Source organism: Pygoscelis adeliae, unplaced genomic scaffold, assembly GCF_000699105.1.
Source record: "Pygoscelis adeliae isolate BGI_AS28 unplaced genomic scaffold, ASM69910v1 Scaffold271, whole genome shotgun sequence".
NCBI classification, from domain to species: Eukaryota; Metazoa; Chordata; class Aves; order Sphenisciformes; family Spheniscidae; genus Pygoscelis; species Pygoscelis adeliae.
In genome coordinates, this window is record NW_008824040.1 from 168,748 (window position 1) to 184,582 (window position 15,835).

At 54.1% G+C, this 15,835-nt stretch overlaps 1 protein-coding gene across 2 annotated transcripts in view; it reads left to right on the plus strand.

Moving 5' to 3' along the window:
- Positions 1-4,638, plus strand: part of LOC103924868 (F-box/WD repeat-containing protein 7-like) — a 10,976-nt gene extending 6,338 nt beyond the window's left edge. For both annotated transcript variants that reach the window (XM_009333476.1, XM_009333477.1), the window contains exons 6-12: positions 12-135; positions 299-435; positions 2,038-2,151; positions 2,677-2,858; positions 3,154-3,379; positions 3,756-3,966; positions 4,140-4,638. In XM_009333476.1, coding sequence (XP_009331751.1) covers positions 12-135; positions 299-435; positions 2,038-2,151; positions 2,677-2,858; positions 3,154-3,379; positions 3,756-3,966; positions 4,140-4,408 — 1,263 coding nt within the window. In that variant the 3' untranslated portion in view covers positions 4,409-4,638. The remainder of the gene's footprint in view (positions 1-11; positions 136-298; positions 436-2,037; positions 2,152-2,676; positions 2,859-3,153; positions 3,380-3,755; positions 3,967-4,139) is intronic.
- The last annotated feature ends 11,197 nt before the right edge of the window (positions 4,639-15,835 follow it).

Consider the following 15,835-nt stretch of genomic DNA (forward strand, 5'->3'; position numbering starts at 1 on the left):
CATTCCTGCAGCTGGCACTCTATGTCCTCTCATTCCTGGAGCCTCGGGACCTGCTCCGTGCTGCCCAGACTTGTCGCTACTGGAGGGTCTTGGCTGAAGATAATCTGCTTTGGAGAGAGAAGTGCCGTGAAGAAGGTAAAGACCCCTCCTCCATATAGCACGTGGCACATTGTGGCTGGGATCTGCAGTGGGGTAGCCCACAGCTCCCACGGATGGGCATCATCTTAGCTCCCCAGTAGGGTGAGGGCGTGGACCACCTGTGTACCGTCGGGCATCCTGCTGTGTTTTCCTCCTGCAGGCATCGAGGAGCCCTTGAACCTGCGGAAGCGGCGCCTGCTGAGCCCTGGATTCATGTACAGCCCCTGGAAATTTGCCTTCATGCGGCAGCACAAAATTGATATGAACTGGCGCAGCGGGGAGCTTAAAGCCCCCAAGGTGGGTGCTTTCAGGAGTCCTTGCTGAGAACCAGCCTCTAGAGCTTTGATGTGTAGGAAGCTGGTACAGGAAGGAAATAGCAGAGAAATATTCATGACCAATAGGATGAGAACAACACTAAGAATTTTAAAAGTGCCTCGAGAAAAGATTCACAAGTCTGGCCTGTCTTCAGGAGGCACAGGCCAGAGGCATTCACCTGGAAATATTTGAATTTAAAGGTCCTTGAAGCTGTAGGTCCTGCCAGCTTCCTGCAACTCCTGTCCCTGCCTGTAGAGAGCAGATCCACAGCACAGCTTGCTTGGAGCTTTCCCACGTGCTCTGCCTGGCAGCACAGCCGATCTCGGGGATTGCCACAGTGGGTGGTACAGGGCTGCAGTTCTGCAGCAGAAAAAGGGTCACCCTGGACCCCAGAGAAGGGGGTTTCCGTCCCTTCACCCCTTCTCTGAGCACCTGTGGCAGGGCTGTAGCCAACCTTGGCACCCAGGGAGTGGTACAGCCCTTCTGGGGCTCAGCTAAGCCTTGTCCCTGGTACAAGGTTCCGGAACACTTGGGTGTTGGTTTTGTCTCTCCCTGCCAAGGTCCCAGCCTGCCCCTCGTCCCTGTCCAGGAGGCAGGGAGAGCAGAGCCCCCGTCACCCCTTCTCTCAGTCTCTCAGGTAACAGTCTCAGTCCTGCTGCTCTCCACCTCCGGAGACATTTTCCGGGCCCTCGGTGTTCCCAGCCCCTTCTCCAAGCCCCTGCCTCAGTGGCACCCGAGGTGAGCAGCAGTGCTCTGCACGGTGCCGTTGCTGCAGGGACTGCACCCCCCAGCAGCAAATTGGCACCAGGCAGCCCTTTCCTGAGACCCCCAACACCCTGGTCTCTGCACCCCCCGTGAGCAGAGCTCTCCAGGGCACTGCCTGCAGGGACGTCGGCCCACAGGGACATCCGCCCTGTACCCTGCAGCTGAGGGGAAGTTTAATATGTTCCCTGCAAAGGGTAGCTCTGGGCTTGTTTTCACACTGAGCTGCCGCTTGCCCTCATGCTGCCCCTCCCCATGGCTTGGCCAGGTCTGTCTGGTGTGCCTCCTCATTCCCTGGGGTCCTGCCTAACCTGCCTGATCTCTGCCTGCCTGCAGATGTTGCTCGGTCATTGCCCACCGTTGCTGCCCTCCTTCTACCTCACCATGTTGGTGGCAGCTGGTGCACAGCTGTTTCCATGTTGTGTGCCTTCCATCATGTGGAAAATGGAGCTGGTGGTCCTAAATGTGCTCTGGCTGATGGCCACGTTTTTGATCTAGGACAGAATGTCAGCTCTGAGCTTGATAGCTTGTGTGGCCTTAATAGCCACAAGGGTCCATCCATGTTTTGGAGTCCTGGGGTAGCCCACTGTCCCCCAGCAGTAGCCGCCAAATGCCCCCCCTGACTCCTACTGTAGCTGCTGCCCCACAGAGAAGCAGCAGGGAGGTGGCAGGCGTTACAGGGACCCATCTGTTCTTCCTCCCCTCAGCACTTACTGCTTCCCCACCATTCTCAAAGGCTGTTTTTGAGGCCCGAGGTTCCGCAGGCTTCGGGGCTCTGAGCTGCCCTCACCTCCCTCCTTACTCATGTTGTTTTCCATGCAGGTGCTGAAGGGACACGATGACCATGTCATTACCTGCCTGCAGTTCTGTGGCAACCGGATAGTCAGTGGCTCAGATGACAATACACTCAAAGTGTGGTCAGCTGTCACTGGGGAGGTGAGCTGTTGTCCATAGTCACGTCATAGGCCTGCTCCGTCGGCACGCTGGGAGTCATGCTGATCCTCTGCATTGCTGCAGGAATGGGTGGAGGTGTGAGAGGCATAGTGGCCTTTTAGGTGGGTTTATCTTGTCTCTGGCAAAGTATAGCCGGGGAAAGGATTTGATAAATCCTGTGGCTGCAGGAGCAGTGGGAAGAGCTGTCTTAAGCTACAAGTCTGTTGGTGCAGTAACAAATGAGCAAGAGTTGGCCACACGTGTTTTCACTGGCAGTCAGCAAGTGTGGACCACCCTCCTGGAGATCCAGGAAGGACAAGAAACTTGATTGGGTTTAGAATAGCAAGTGATCTTTATCACGGAGAGGAGACTCTGGTGAGCGCCTGAGTCTGTCTGCAGGCAGGTGGATTGCTGACCTGAAGAGCCTTACCAATCCCTTGCCTGGAGGAAGTCCTACGCTTTGCTTTTCCTTTTTGCTGTGTTGTTCAGCCTTTCCCAAACCAATGTCTCACATCTTGTTCTTTGCAGTGTGTGCAGACACTGGTTGGCCACACAGGGGGTGTGTGGTCTTCCCAAATGAGGGACAGCATTGTCATCAGCGGCTCCACAGACCGGACACTCAAAGTGTGGAATGCAGACACAGGCGAATGCGTGCACACACTGTATGGGCACACGTCCACAGTGCGCTGCATGCATTTGCATGGGAACAGGTATGGGCATGATGGTGTTCGGGGCCTGGTCTGGTCTCTGGAATGGGGCAGGTAGAGGTGTAGAAGCATTAGGGGCCTGGGCCAGTCTCTGGCGTGGGATATAGGGCAGGTGAAAGTGCAGAGGTGGTCAGGGCTTGGGCTGATCTGTAGCTGAAAGGTGCTGTGTGGGAAGAGGTATCCCTGGGGAGGGTAAGCTGGGGCTACTCCTTGGGGAAGCTCATGTGTCTGGGGTTATCTCAGTTGGGCAAGGTCCAAAGTCGACACAATCAGGCTCCAAGCGCACCCTTGCCCACAGGGTTGTGAGTGGCTCGCGGGACGCCACTCTGCGCCTCTGGGACATTGAGACTGGGCAATGTCTGCATGTGCTGATGGGGCACGTGGCTGCCGTGCGCTGCGTGCAGTACGATGGGCACAAGGTGGTGAGCGGTGCATACGACTACACAGTGAAAGTGTGGGACCCCGAGAGCGAGAGCTGCACTCATACACTGCAGGGACACACGAACCGCGTCTACTCCTTGCAGGTAATACCCTGGCTCCCCCTTCCCTCCCGCTCATGTGCTGCAGGGACACGAGCCATGCCTATTTCAGCAAGTAAGAGGCTGTCTCCCCACCTCATGCGTGTGCTGCAGGGACACACAGGCCATGTCTGTTCCCTGCAGGTGAGACATTCTCTGCCCCTCCACCCTGACCCCCACACACGCATGCACTGTGGGAACACACACGCCGTGTCTGTTTCCTGGAGGGAAGATGGTGCCAAATACACGTGCACCCTGATTAGCCAAAGGGTGCATGAGCACATCCATTAATCTGCCGTGCCCCAAGTCTCTGACACCAGACTGCGAAGAACATTCCTCCCCGTTCTGGGCAGGCTGCACTGATCTGTGTTTCTCTGGGCAGTTTGATGGGACACACATCGTGAGTGGCTCTCTGGACACGTCGATTCGAGTGTGGGACGTAGAGAGTGGAAACTGCCTACACACCCTCATGGGGCACCAGTCACTCACGAGTGGCATGGAGTTACGTGACAATATCCTTGTATCTGGCAATGCTGACTCCACAGTCAAGATCTGGGACATCAAGACGGGCCAGTGCCTGCAAACACTGCAGGGTGAGTGCAGGAGGATAGAACAGCTCCCCTCACTAGGGGTGTTGGAGAGGGGTCATGTTGCTCCTAGCTGCCAGACATGGCAGGGCAGATGTTGCCCAGCAGTGGGTGCTCCTGAAGAGCCTGGGGTTGGAGGTGGGAGCACAGGAGGACTAACAGATACCCTCTTCTTCCAGGGCCCAGCAAGCACCAGAGTGCTGTGACCTGCCTACAGTTCAGCTCCAAGTTTGTGGTGACCAGCTCAGATGATGGTACCGTCAAGCTCTGGGACCTCAAGACGGGCGAGTTTGTGCGCAACCTGGTTGCACTGGAGAGTGGGGGCAGTGGGGGTGTAGTGTGGCGCATCCGCGCCTCTAACACCAAGCTCGTGTGTGCGGTGGGCAGCCGCAATGGCACGGAGGAGACCAAGCTGCTGGTGCTGGACTTTGATGTGGACCTGAAATGAACCTGGCCAGTCCAGGCTGGGATGGAGGATCCCGCGGGCTGGGCGTAGCAGCTGGTCTTGGTGGGGCTGGCCCCAGAGCAGGCACTAGCTCCCCGCGGGCTGTAAATACTGTTTGCATCTGTCTGGGCCTTATTTATATATGTGTGAACTCCCTGTGGGGAGCCTGCTCCTGGCTGGGGCACTGTACAGAGGAAGCAGCATGTTTTGTACACACTAATATATCAATTTATTTCTGTACCTGGGGCCTTCTTCTCCACCCCTGATGTTCCCTGAGCCCTTCCTTCCTGGAGTTTGTCTCTTCTGGGGGGGAGCAGTTGGTGGCTGCAGCCCATCCTGTTTGATTACAGGCAGAAGTAGGGAGGGTACAGGCTTTCCTTAGTTACTGACCTCGGAGACCAGCTCTCTCTTCCTGCATACACATGCCCTTGTCTGGTGGAGTGTCCTCTGGCTGGAGTCCCATAGTCTGTGCACTCCAGCTTCTTTATTTTGGGCATGGTAGCGGGTTGGCAGTGTGCATGAGGCGCTGAGCACACAGCATTGGGGAGATCTTGCAGGGCAGTACCACAGGTAGCACAGCCTGATGGCTAGCCAGGCATGTAGGCTCACGAAGCTGTCCTGGGAAGATGTAGCCCCAATATTGTGCCTGAGAGGGAGCAGTGCTGTGAGCAGACATGTTTTTTTTCTTCTGCACTGCTCTGATCCAGCCAGAGCGAAGCAGACAGGGCTAGGGAGAGTGAGAGCTGGTGCAGAAGGCAGCAAATGACTGGGCAGCACCTGGAAGTGGAGCACAGGGAGATGAGATGGGGCCTGAGCTCTGCTGCAGCGGGAGGTATGTCCGTGGTGGGGAGGGTAGCACTACCTGCTGGCCCAGTTGGTGCTGGCCCAGCTCTTGTGATCTGCCAGGGCTGCCCCCTGGAGCAGCCAGGGTGCTGGAAGGCAGAGAGGTGAGAAGGCAGCACAGGCTGCCCTGTCATTGCACCCAGGTAGGTGTATACAGGCTGGCACCGGCTGTAGCGTTTCCAGCCGCTTCCCTGGGACCTGTGGCCCTACAGGGTACAGCGCAGCCACAGCCATGGCAGGCATCCTTGCTCCTTGCTGCAGTGCTCACAGGACAGCAGAGCAGCAGGGTGACTGGCAGGACCCCCTCCCTTCAGGCCATCCTGCAGACAGCTGAGGACCTTTTCCACTTGGTGCAGTGGAGCCAGGAAACTGCCACACCCCTCCAGCAGGAGCTGATGGAAGGGTCAGGGCTTGGGCCAAGATTGTCTATGTGGGAGATGGCTTCTGCCTCCTGTCCTTGTGTCTGTAGGTCCTGCTGCAGCCCAGTAGCAGCGCAAGGCCCCATTCTGCTAGAAGCCTTGGGGCTGCTTGCTGGCTGACCAGGGACTGGCAGGGCTGCCAGGTGTGCTGGGAACAGAGGAGATGGGAGAGCGTGGCACAGCTCTGGGCTACCAGCAGCTCTTCCTGCAAGCCCTGGACTACTCTGGAGGAGGGTGGCTCTGCTGGGCTGCGGAGGTGCTGGATGGATGTCTGGATCTCTAAAGTCACCTCATCCTTGGGCAGACCTGGAGGCAGGCGGGTGCAGCCCTGTGGCCCTGTGTCTTCCCTCCAGCCTGCAGAGGATGGCTCACTGTCACTCTGCCATGAAGGGCCATTGGTGTTAGGAGAGCACACATTTTCCCAGCCTTCTCTTTCCCCAAATATACGTGCTGCCCAGCTTCCCTAGGTAAGTGCTCATTCTTACCTGTGTTGAGGCAGCCCAGAGAAGGATAAGGAGGCTCCGGGATTCAGAGAGGAGCTGGGCTGCAGTGTCCAGGCAACGCTGAGCCAGGCTCTGTGTGGCTGCTGCGTCTCCATCCAGAATACAGCCTCCATAAAGAATTGACCCTGAAAGAAGAAGGGACTGCCAGCCCAAACCGTTTGTAGCATCCTGGGCCCAGTCTTCCCAGTCCCTGAAGGCACAGTTCGTGCTGTGTGCTGCTGCATGATGGTTGAACTGGGAGAGCTGCCGTGAGGCTGCATGGGGGCAGCCTGCAGCAGGTGTGGGCTCAGGCCAGGGGAGCAGCAGCGCTGGCGGAGCTCGGGGCTCACCATTGGCACTGTGTGACAGCGCGATGCGCGGCACCAGGAGCGCCCTGCAGTGCTCTGCCGCATGTGCTGGCTCAGTGCCTGGCTGTGGGTGGGCAACAGGAGCACTGTCAGGTCCAGGGTGTCTCACAGAAGATGATGGCGGCACATGCGTGCTGCAGGGTGCAGGCTGTTGGTCATGTTGGTGCCCCAGGCAGGGAAGGTGTGCAGGGGTGGGTTGTGCCATGGCCCCGGGTGACTATACCACCAGACACCCACCATGGTCCCCCACCCACCTGCAGCAATGCAGTAATGTACTCAGCACATCATGGAGCAGAGTGAAAGCCCTCACTAGCACACTGTCCCTCAAACATTGCCATGCCACCCCATAGCTTATCAGCAGTAAACCTGATTTTATCCCTTCCCCCCCCACTTTGAACCTAGTTTGAAGCTCTTCCAAGTCGTGAGCAAAAATACTTTTCCCCATTGGGAAAGGTGAACCCCTCAGGCCCTAGCAGTCCTGGTGTCACCTAGACCATCCTGTGAGACCATACCCTGAGCAGTTTAAGTGGTAGCCTACGGGTGCATGCACTGGGTCAACCTCCATGCAAACCATGATGGTAGGCTTGCTTCACTGATCATTTCTCCAAGCCTCTACAATAGCAGCTGCTTGTGAGGTATGAACCGAGCCACATATGGCTGCTTGGCATGGAAAACAAGCCTACCTGGACCTGCTGTACAGCAGTCATCTGTACCTTTATGCAAAGCATTATTGTCCAGAAAATTTATCCATCAGACCATTTCATATACACACTGTGCACCAGCCATAAAAAGCCAGAGTCTGCCCTTTCTGCTCAGTTCCTTCCAGCCAGCAATCCCCAATTCTATAGGGCCAATGAAAGACACGGACAGAAGAGAAGTTTTACCTCACCAGCATGCCCCCAAAAGCCTCTCAGCATTTCACACAAACATTGTCCTAGTGCCTGTGGAATGCAGAAAGCCCCAGGGGCTCTCGGCTAGCATAAACCAGCAAACTGACTCAAAGAAAGCGTGAGTGGAATGGCACACCATGGGCCGTGAGAGGGTGAGAGTTGCTTGGGGTGGTAGGCTGGGGCGGGGGCTGAGTAAAACAGCTTGTTGACAGATCTGGAAATGCAGTGATGTAAGTATGACCAGAGCTTTACCTGTGTCACTCTGCTGGCAGTAAAAGGGAGTGTGTGCGCACATGCACACACATAGACACATGTAAACCCGTGTGCACACCCGCACAGGCTCACAGAGCCTCTGGGGACAGTGCAGGGGTTAACTCGTGCCACTCTACAGTGATGCCTTTGAGGTTCCAGCTTTGAGCTCTCTGCAGGAGTGAGCAAGACCGGAGCTGCAAAAAGGCCACGTCTCATTTTCCTGGGAGCAGATAGTTTGTCCAGTGAAGGATGCTGGCATTGTGGCAGAGACTGAAGAAACTCAACTGCCAGAATCTCAGTTATTTTTTGCCAATGATACAAAACTGGAAGGAGTGGCTGATAGGCCAGAGGGTTGTGCTGCCATCCAGAGGGACCTCGACAGGCTGGAGAATTGGGCTGACAGGACCCTCATAAAGTTCAACAAGGGGAAGTGCCAAGTCCTGCACCCAGGGAGGAATAAACCCGTGCAAGAATATATGCTGGGGACCACCCAGTTGGAAATCAGCTTGGCAGAAAAAGACCTGGGGGTCCTGGTGGACACCAAGTTGAAGATGAGACAACAATGTGCCCTTGCTGCAAAGAAGGTGAATGCTATCCTTTGCATCAGGAGGAGTGTTGCCAGCAGGTCGAGGGAGGTGATCCTTCCCCTCTGCTCAGCACTGGTGAGGCCACAGCTGGAGTGCTGGGTCCAGTGCTGGGCTCCCCAGTACAGAAGAGAGTCCAGTGAAAGGCCACAAAAATGATGAAGGGACTGGAGCATCTCTCCAATGAGGAAAGGCTGAGGGAGCTGGGACTGTTCAGCCTGGAGAAGAGAAGGCTCAAGGTGTTCACATCTATTGGTATAAATACCTGAAGGGAAGGTGTAAAGTAGACTCTTCTCAGTAGCAACCAGTGAAAGCACAAAAGGCAATGGGCACACACGCACACACAAAAAAAAAAAAGTTCCCTTTAAAAAACATTTTTACTGTGAGGATGGTCAAGCACTGGCACAGGTTGCCCGGAGAGGTTGTGGAGTCTGTCTCCGTGGAGCTTGTCAAAACCTGACTGGACATGGTCCTGGGCAACCAGCTCAGGCTGACCCTGCTTGAGCAGGGTGTTGGACTGGATGATCTCCAGAGGTCCCTGCCAACCGCAGCCGTTCTGGGATTCTGTGCTTGTGCCTCAGCAACAAGCTGGCAGCTTGGAGTGCAGACTGGACAATAAAGATGATGGCTGTCTCTCAGAAAATGCAGAGCTGTCTATAAAAACACAGAGAAGTCTGTAAATGTTTGTGTCCGTGTCTGTCTGTGCGCATTGTATACAGGCCTTCAGCAATATAAAAAGAGGCCCTTCAGGCGGCATGGGCAGGTGAGAGAAGAAGGTGGCTATAAAAAGCATCTAGTACAGGAACAAGTGCTTTACTGGAAAGGGCATGTCCCACTTTTTTTAAGACAATATAAATGCAAAGGGAGAAGAGAGTTTAGAGCATGACATGCTAGACATTGGTGCAGTAAAATACTGCAGTTAGCGGTGCTTGTCTGCAGACACGCAGTGAAGGTGCGTGTACAGACAGTTAAAACTCCACCCAAGGAAGGTCCAGACCCTTCAGCCAGTACAAACGGGATGACAGTAGCGCCGCAATCTGGCACTACAGGCATGCAGTCTCAGACACGGGCAGTGCCGCAGGCAGCAAGAGCAGGTAGGGCTGCAGCAAGGGAAGACTGGAGTGAGCCAGGTGCTTCAGCAGGTAGGCTTTGACCCAGCTTTACCTTTCACAGTTTTACACACATATGCAATATAGTGATTTGCTCTCAGACAAGCAAACTGCGCTGCTCGGATGGTGGTTAGCATTTCACCAAGTGAGGTATGCTCTCTCTGTTTCCCAGATTTGAGAGCTGGATAAGCTGTGCACACTGTATGACAGGGGACTTTGCAGTTTGGTGTGTATGGGAAGTAGCTTCCAGGTGAAATCCAGTGCAAAAGGGGTGACCAGCTATCATAAGATATGCTGAGCCAAAAACCTGGGGAGATGAGACATGCTGTGATCTGGAGGACAGGAAAGAAACAGAGCAGAAAGCCTTGCCAAGAAACCCACAGCAGGATGAGACCTGGCATCTCTGGGTAGGTCACAAGTTCAGAATTGCCATAACAAGCCATCGCCAGCTGTGCTGTGAGGGTCCACTTATGCTTGTGAGCTCCTGTTGCACTAATCAGCTGCACAAAACCTCAAGCAGTTGTGCAAGCTGCAGTGCACAAAGATGTGTCATCAGCTGCTGTACACTGCCCTTGCCCCACTCATTACAGTAAGCAATTTGGCAGCAATTGGCCAAAAAAATCTGCCTGCTTGCCTTTAGGATAAATTACTTCCCCAAAATAATATAAATCACCAGGGCCCCTATTTTAAACTGTTCTGGATCATTTTGCCTTTTCAGACAGCTGCAAAATGTAGTGACGAAGGAATAGAGTTCAAGAAAAGAATCTTAGTTCTCATCCCACACACACGCTATCTTCTTGAAAGTCTAGGCAGATGCCACTGTTCTTGGTCGAATTTTCTGCAACATAGTTTATGGGCAAAACACATCTTTCCCAGTGGAGAATGCTCCTCCCAGTGAAGGAGTTTGTCAGAGACCTCTGCAATGGTTCCAACTCCTCTTTTTCATAGAATCATACAATACCAGGTTGGAAGGGACTTCAAGGATCATCTGGTCCAACCTTTCTTGGCAAAAGCAGGGTCTAAACAAGATGGCCCAGCACCTGTCCAGCGGAATCTTAAAAGTGTCCAATGTTGGGGAATCCACCACTTCCCTGGGGAGATTATTCCAATGGCTGATTGTTCTCATTGTGAAAAATTTTCCTCTTGTGTTCCATCGGAATCTCCCCAGGAGTAACTTTTATCCATCATCTCTCATCTTTTCCATGTGACTCCTTGTAAAAAGGAAGTCTCCATCATCTTTGTAGCCACCCTTTAAATACTGGAACACGGTGATAAGGTCTCCCCTAAGCCTTCTTTTCTCAAGGCTGATCAAACCCAGTTCTCTCAGCCTTTCCTCATATGGCCAGCTTCTCAGTCCTTTGATTATCTTTGTGGCCCTTCTCTGGACCCTCTCCAGCCTGTCCGCATCTTTTTTGCATAGCGGGGACCAAAACTGAACACAGTATTCCAGATGTGGCCTGACAAGCGCTGGGTAGAGTGGGATAATGACTTCTTTGTCTCTGCTGGTGATGCCCTTGTTGATGCAACACCGCATCCTGTTGGCTTTCTTTGCCACAGAAGCACGCTGTTAGCTCATATCGAGCTTGTTCTCCACCAGGACCCCGGGTCCCTTTCCACAGCTGCTCCCCAGCCGGGTAGATCCCAGCCTGTGCTGCACTCCTGGATTATGTTTTCCCAGGTGCAAGACCTTACACTTGTCCTTGTTGAACTTCATCAGGTTCTTGTTAGCCTGCTCTTCCAGCCTATCCAAGTCTTCCTGCAGGGTAGCTTTCCCTTCCGAAGTGTCCACTTCCCCACTCAGTTTGGTATGATCATCAAACTTCATCAGGGTACACTTGATCCCATCATCCAGATCACTTATGAAGATATTTTGTTATATACGGAAGCAATTAGGAACCCTCTTCAGCACCTCCTGGAAGAACACCTGGTTATCCATATGATGAACAGTCCATAAAACTGGTAAGCTATGCTCTTTGTGTAAGAGTCCTGGTCTATACACTTCTATCCTGATAGAGAAACATCTCTAGTAACATAACCACCAATAAATGAGGCTCTAAAAGGTTTTACTCTCAGGCAAAAGTGGCATGAGATGTGTAAGCACTGGGCAGAGCAATGAGCAGGGACAAGAGGACCTGTGCTGACAGCTTTGCAGGTCCCTGACTGCAACATAACATGTCAGAGCTGATTCCACACTGGGGACACACTAGGAATCAGATCCAACACCACTGAGATCCTTGTAGCTGTGTCTTGGCAGCGGGGCTCAAAGCTGCCCAGCACGATGCCAGGCCATGGGAACCACTGAAGTCTGGGGAGGCTCAGACTGAGGGAGCTGGGGCAGCAGAAGAGAAAAGCAACCAGGAGAAAAGTAACGCCAAACAGCAGGACTGACAGCAGTTCTGCCACGTGATGGCTAGCCTGGGGAGGCAAATGAGCAGCCCTCTGGAAGAGGAATTTCTGGCGCCTGAAGCTGCTCCATGCAAGCCTGGAACCTGTAAAAATGACAGATACCCTGAAGGCCTTTTCCTCTGTTGCTGCCAGACATTGAGCTGCCAGGTTACAGCAAGGATTCTCGCATCAGTCTCTCAGTGCATGGCTTCACGCTTACCTGCTTACACACACAGACAGACCTGCCGAGACTTTATGTCTATAATCTGATTAGGAGCAATAACATGAATTAAAATAAGTGCATGTATGTGAGGAAAATGATGTAGTTGCTATTAAAGACACCAAGCATTTCTTTTACAGCCGACAGCTCGGCACCACACTTCTGTTAGAGGTGTCTTGGGACCGCGCTCTCCAAGGAGGAGAACTGGGTGTTTGCTGCAAACATCGGCTTGCAACATGTAGGAGAAAAGCTCTCTCATAATGGGAGGACTCAGTTTGGGAGATGGATGCTGGAGCCACTAGGTAGCCCAGAGTAAATCATCACTGGAGTGCCTGGAACATTTTGATCCATAAATTTTAGCACAAAAGGTGCTGCAGATAAATCTTTGAGCAAGACTACCTGACTGCCAGGTGGCCGTGTGGCCAGCGCCTGCACTCCGCTGCATTCCACTCCAGCAAGCAGAGGACAGTCGTAGCCAGTGACAGGTGTAACTGATCTGCAAAAAGGTTCATTTGCCACAGCTGAGGAAAGCCCACATTAAACTTCATCAGGAGGAAATTTTTCAGACAGAAGAAACTTGTGAGATTTTTTTCAGTTTCTTCAACTGTGAAGCTGTCAGTTCTTGGCAAGCAAGGAAGAATAAGAAATTTAGAAGAATGTCAAGCATTTGCTAGATCATAACAATTCTTTGAAATCAACAGACCTTTGCATTGCGCAAAGCAGTTTTTGTTAAAGCCATATTCTGAGACAGACTGAATGAGCAACTGCTGCCCCACTTGGCAACTGCTTTTGGTCAGACCAGGATCCAGTACAGGAATGGAGTGAGCATCTTTTCCCACCAAGGATGCACGGCCTGCTTGCCTGCTCCAGCCCTTGACCACCCTTGCTGCCACTTTCTGGACCTTTTCCAGTTTGAGAAGGGGACCGTAAGGATGTTCTGTTTTGTCCTCCACTATTGCTTTTGCTCCTTTTCCTAGCACTTGATTTGCTTTTTGACCACTCCTGAGCGCTGAACTTCCATTTGCATAGAAATAGCTATCATTCCCTGGAGATCTAACTCCCAAGTGGCAGCGGTCAGCTCAGAACTCATCGTTTCACATGCAAAATGTGAAATGGGTGTCCCTTTCCATTTATTTACACTGAGTTGATCCTGCCCCTGTATCGCACAGTACTGCTATGTCCTGCTGCAGCTCCTCAGAGCCTAATTAGCTGCATTAGTTAACTCAGTGCTGTGAACAGACTTCCTCACCTCACTCTGCCACTATGCCAGATGCACAGGCTGAGCAGCAGCACCCCTCGCGGGGGTCTCCGTGGGATTCCTCTGGGGACCTCCTTCAACAGGGAAAAATGACGCTTCTCCCCTGCTCCCGTTCTTTACTTGGTCACTTCCCAGCAAAGGACCTGCCCTCTTCTCAACGGTATCTGTGGCTCCTTGGCAGCCTTTGCCAAGGGACCTTGCCAAGGCCAAGCAGACGGTCTGCCAGGCACCCTGTGCATATGCTGCGCGGCTGCTTCGGGGACCTCTCCCGGCTCCCGGCTGGCAGCAAGACTGAACCTCACTGACAGCACTGCTCACAGCTGGCCACTGCCACAGCACAGCTGGATTTGCCATCTAAGGGTGGCCTTGCCAGGTGTCCCACATGCCAAAAAAGGCCAGCCTGGGGAGCCTATGCATGTGACAGCCAGCTTTGCCCTTGGTTGCCAGACCTCCTACCTGCCAGGACTGGCCACACCAGGCAGTCTGACCCAGACATTTCTGCAGCAGAGAGCAGCCATTGCAGTCACCCCTGCACAGACTCTACACTCTGTGGCAGCTTTTTAATGTCTAAGCATTGGTGTATGCATGGGGCAGCCTGCAAATGGCATTGCCTGCCTGCTCTGGCTGCATGCCAGCAGAGTCTGTCCCTGAGCACGGGGAGGGAGCAAGTGTCGGCTGGATTTTGGACAGGGTTCATATTTCTGCCCTGTCCACTGCCAGCAGCAGCCAGGGGCTTCTGCTCCAGGCTGGGGTCTGTACCTGATGGCACTTGAAGATTTTTCTCAGGTGACTCCGTACTGCTCATTGGGTCCTTGTCACTGAGGAAGAGGTCTGGGCTGATAGAGGACTTAACTGGAGGGAGAAAGGAGACCATCTCTACACAGAGCCCTCTTCCTCAGGGCTTCTGAAAGCTTTAGGGAGAAGCGGAAAGGAGAATGTCATCTGCTATCCCAATTTTTACCTTTCCCAGAACCCTGTGTGGTAAAGGAGCTTTTCAAGGAAACACCACAGTCCAAATAATTGTGGCATTTGGAAGAAAATGTGATCACGGGAGCCTGCCAGGACTCTGTGTTTGGGGACATCATCCCCGCGGCCCACAGCAGGCTGGGCTCTCCTCGCCCTCCCTTCAGGGTGCTGGGCTCCTTGTGCAGTACCTGCCTTACCTGCTTCGCCTGCCCACTGTCTGCCCTCTGGGGAGCTGGGCAAGGGGCTGCTGGTCTGGGTCGAGGAGTCAAGCCCAGGCACGAGAGCGATGACGCCTGTTCTGTGCCTGCCGGTGACCTGTGGCTCTCACCTGCTACCAGGCACAGGCAGGAGATCAGAGCCGTGTCGTGCAGACAGCAAAACTGGATTGCAGGAGCTCGACCAGGGCAAGGTGGCACCATTCTGAGCAGCCATTGTGTGTCATCGGGCTCCAGGGGACTGCAGCAGCCAGCACACGGTCCTGCCATCTCTCCAGCAGCTCTTGATGCCACATGGGAGGGAAGGCTCCAGGCAGGAGAGCGCAGCTCTAGGAAGGAGAGGATCTCCCTGGACTGTACTAAGTCTCTGCTCCAGGCGCTGTTAAGACACAAGAGGCAGTCAGGAGGCAGCTGCCCGCAGCAGCCCCCACGAAGAGACCATCCTTCCCACCCCACATGGGAGACCTCACAGCCAGCCAAGGAGAAAGACCAGAGAGAGAGAAGGGAGGGGGAACAGGACACACAGATGGGAAAACGACGTCTTCCCAGGGAGCCGCCTGCAGGGTCTGCTGAGGCTGGGGGGGCAGCGGGGCCACCGTGAGCCTTACTGCAGCAGCCCCTGCATGGATGGCCCCGTGCTCCACTATGGAGGTCTCCAGGCCACATCTCCTCATCCTCCCTTGTCCCTCCCCAGCTCCACACTCCGGCCACTGCCAAGCACCCCGAGCCTCCCACCCGGAGGCGTGGTGCCAGGGGCTGCCGGACGCACAGCGCAGGGACCTGGGCAGCAGCGGGCAAGGGAGGGGGCGCTGGGGGGCGATGGGGGTGTTGAGGGGATGTGGACCAGGAGGCAAGCAGAGCTGCCGTCCTGAGCAAAGCATTACCCTGGCTACCAGGGGACAGTGAAATCAAGGGAAAAATATGAAGGCTTGCCCAGGGATTTACATCTGATATGGCAGAAGAGGAAAAGTCTGTGGAGCAGCTCACAGCATGGCCTGGCCTTGGATGGAGCTGTAGTCAGAGGCGCAGTCTGGGAGATGAGCTAAGGAAGGCTTGGCTGGCACTGGGGGCAGCAGCTGTGCTGGGGCACAGCACGGATGGGGCAGGGTCCTGCCAGGGAGCAGAGGAAATGCCCTGAGGAAGGGTCTGAGGAACAGGGCTCGAGTCCAGCTGCAGGAGGGGGAAGAAAGCACCAAATGTTAGTCTGGGCCATAAGCTGGCAGCAGGACATACTGCAAGAAAGGCCCTCGAAAAATATCAGAGGGGCTGCTGTTATGTGACAAGGCTTCAATGGGCTTCAATTTTCTGCATCTGCAACAGCTTAGTCCCTTAAACATGGCAGACAGGAGATCCATGGTAACTACATGCCAAAGAGAAACTGCACTGCAGTGGTTCCCTTCCCTTCCCTTCCCTTCCCTTCCCTTCCCTTCCCTTCCCTT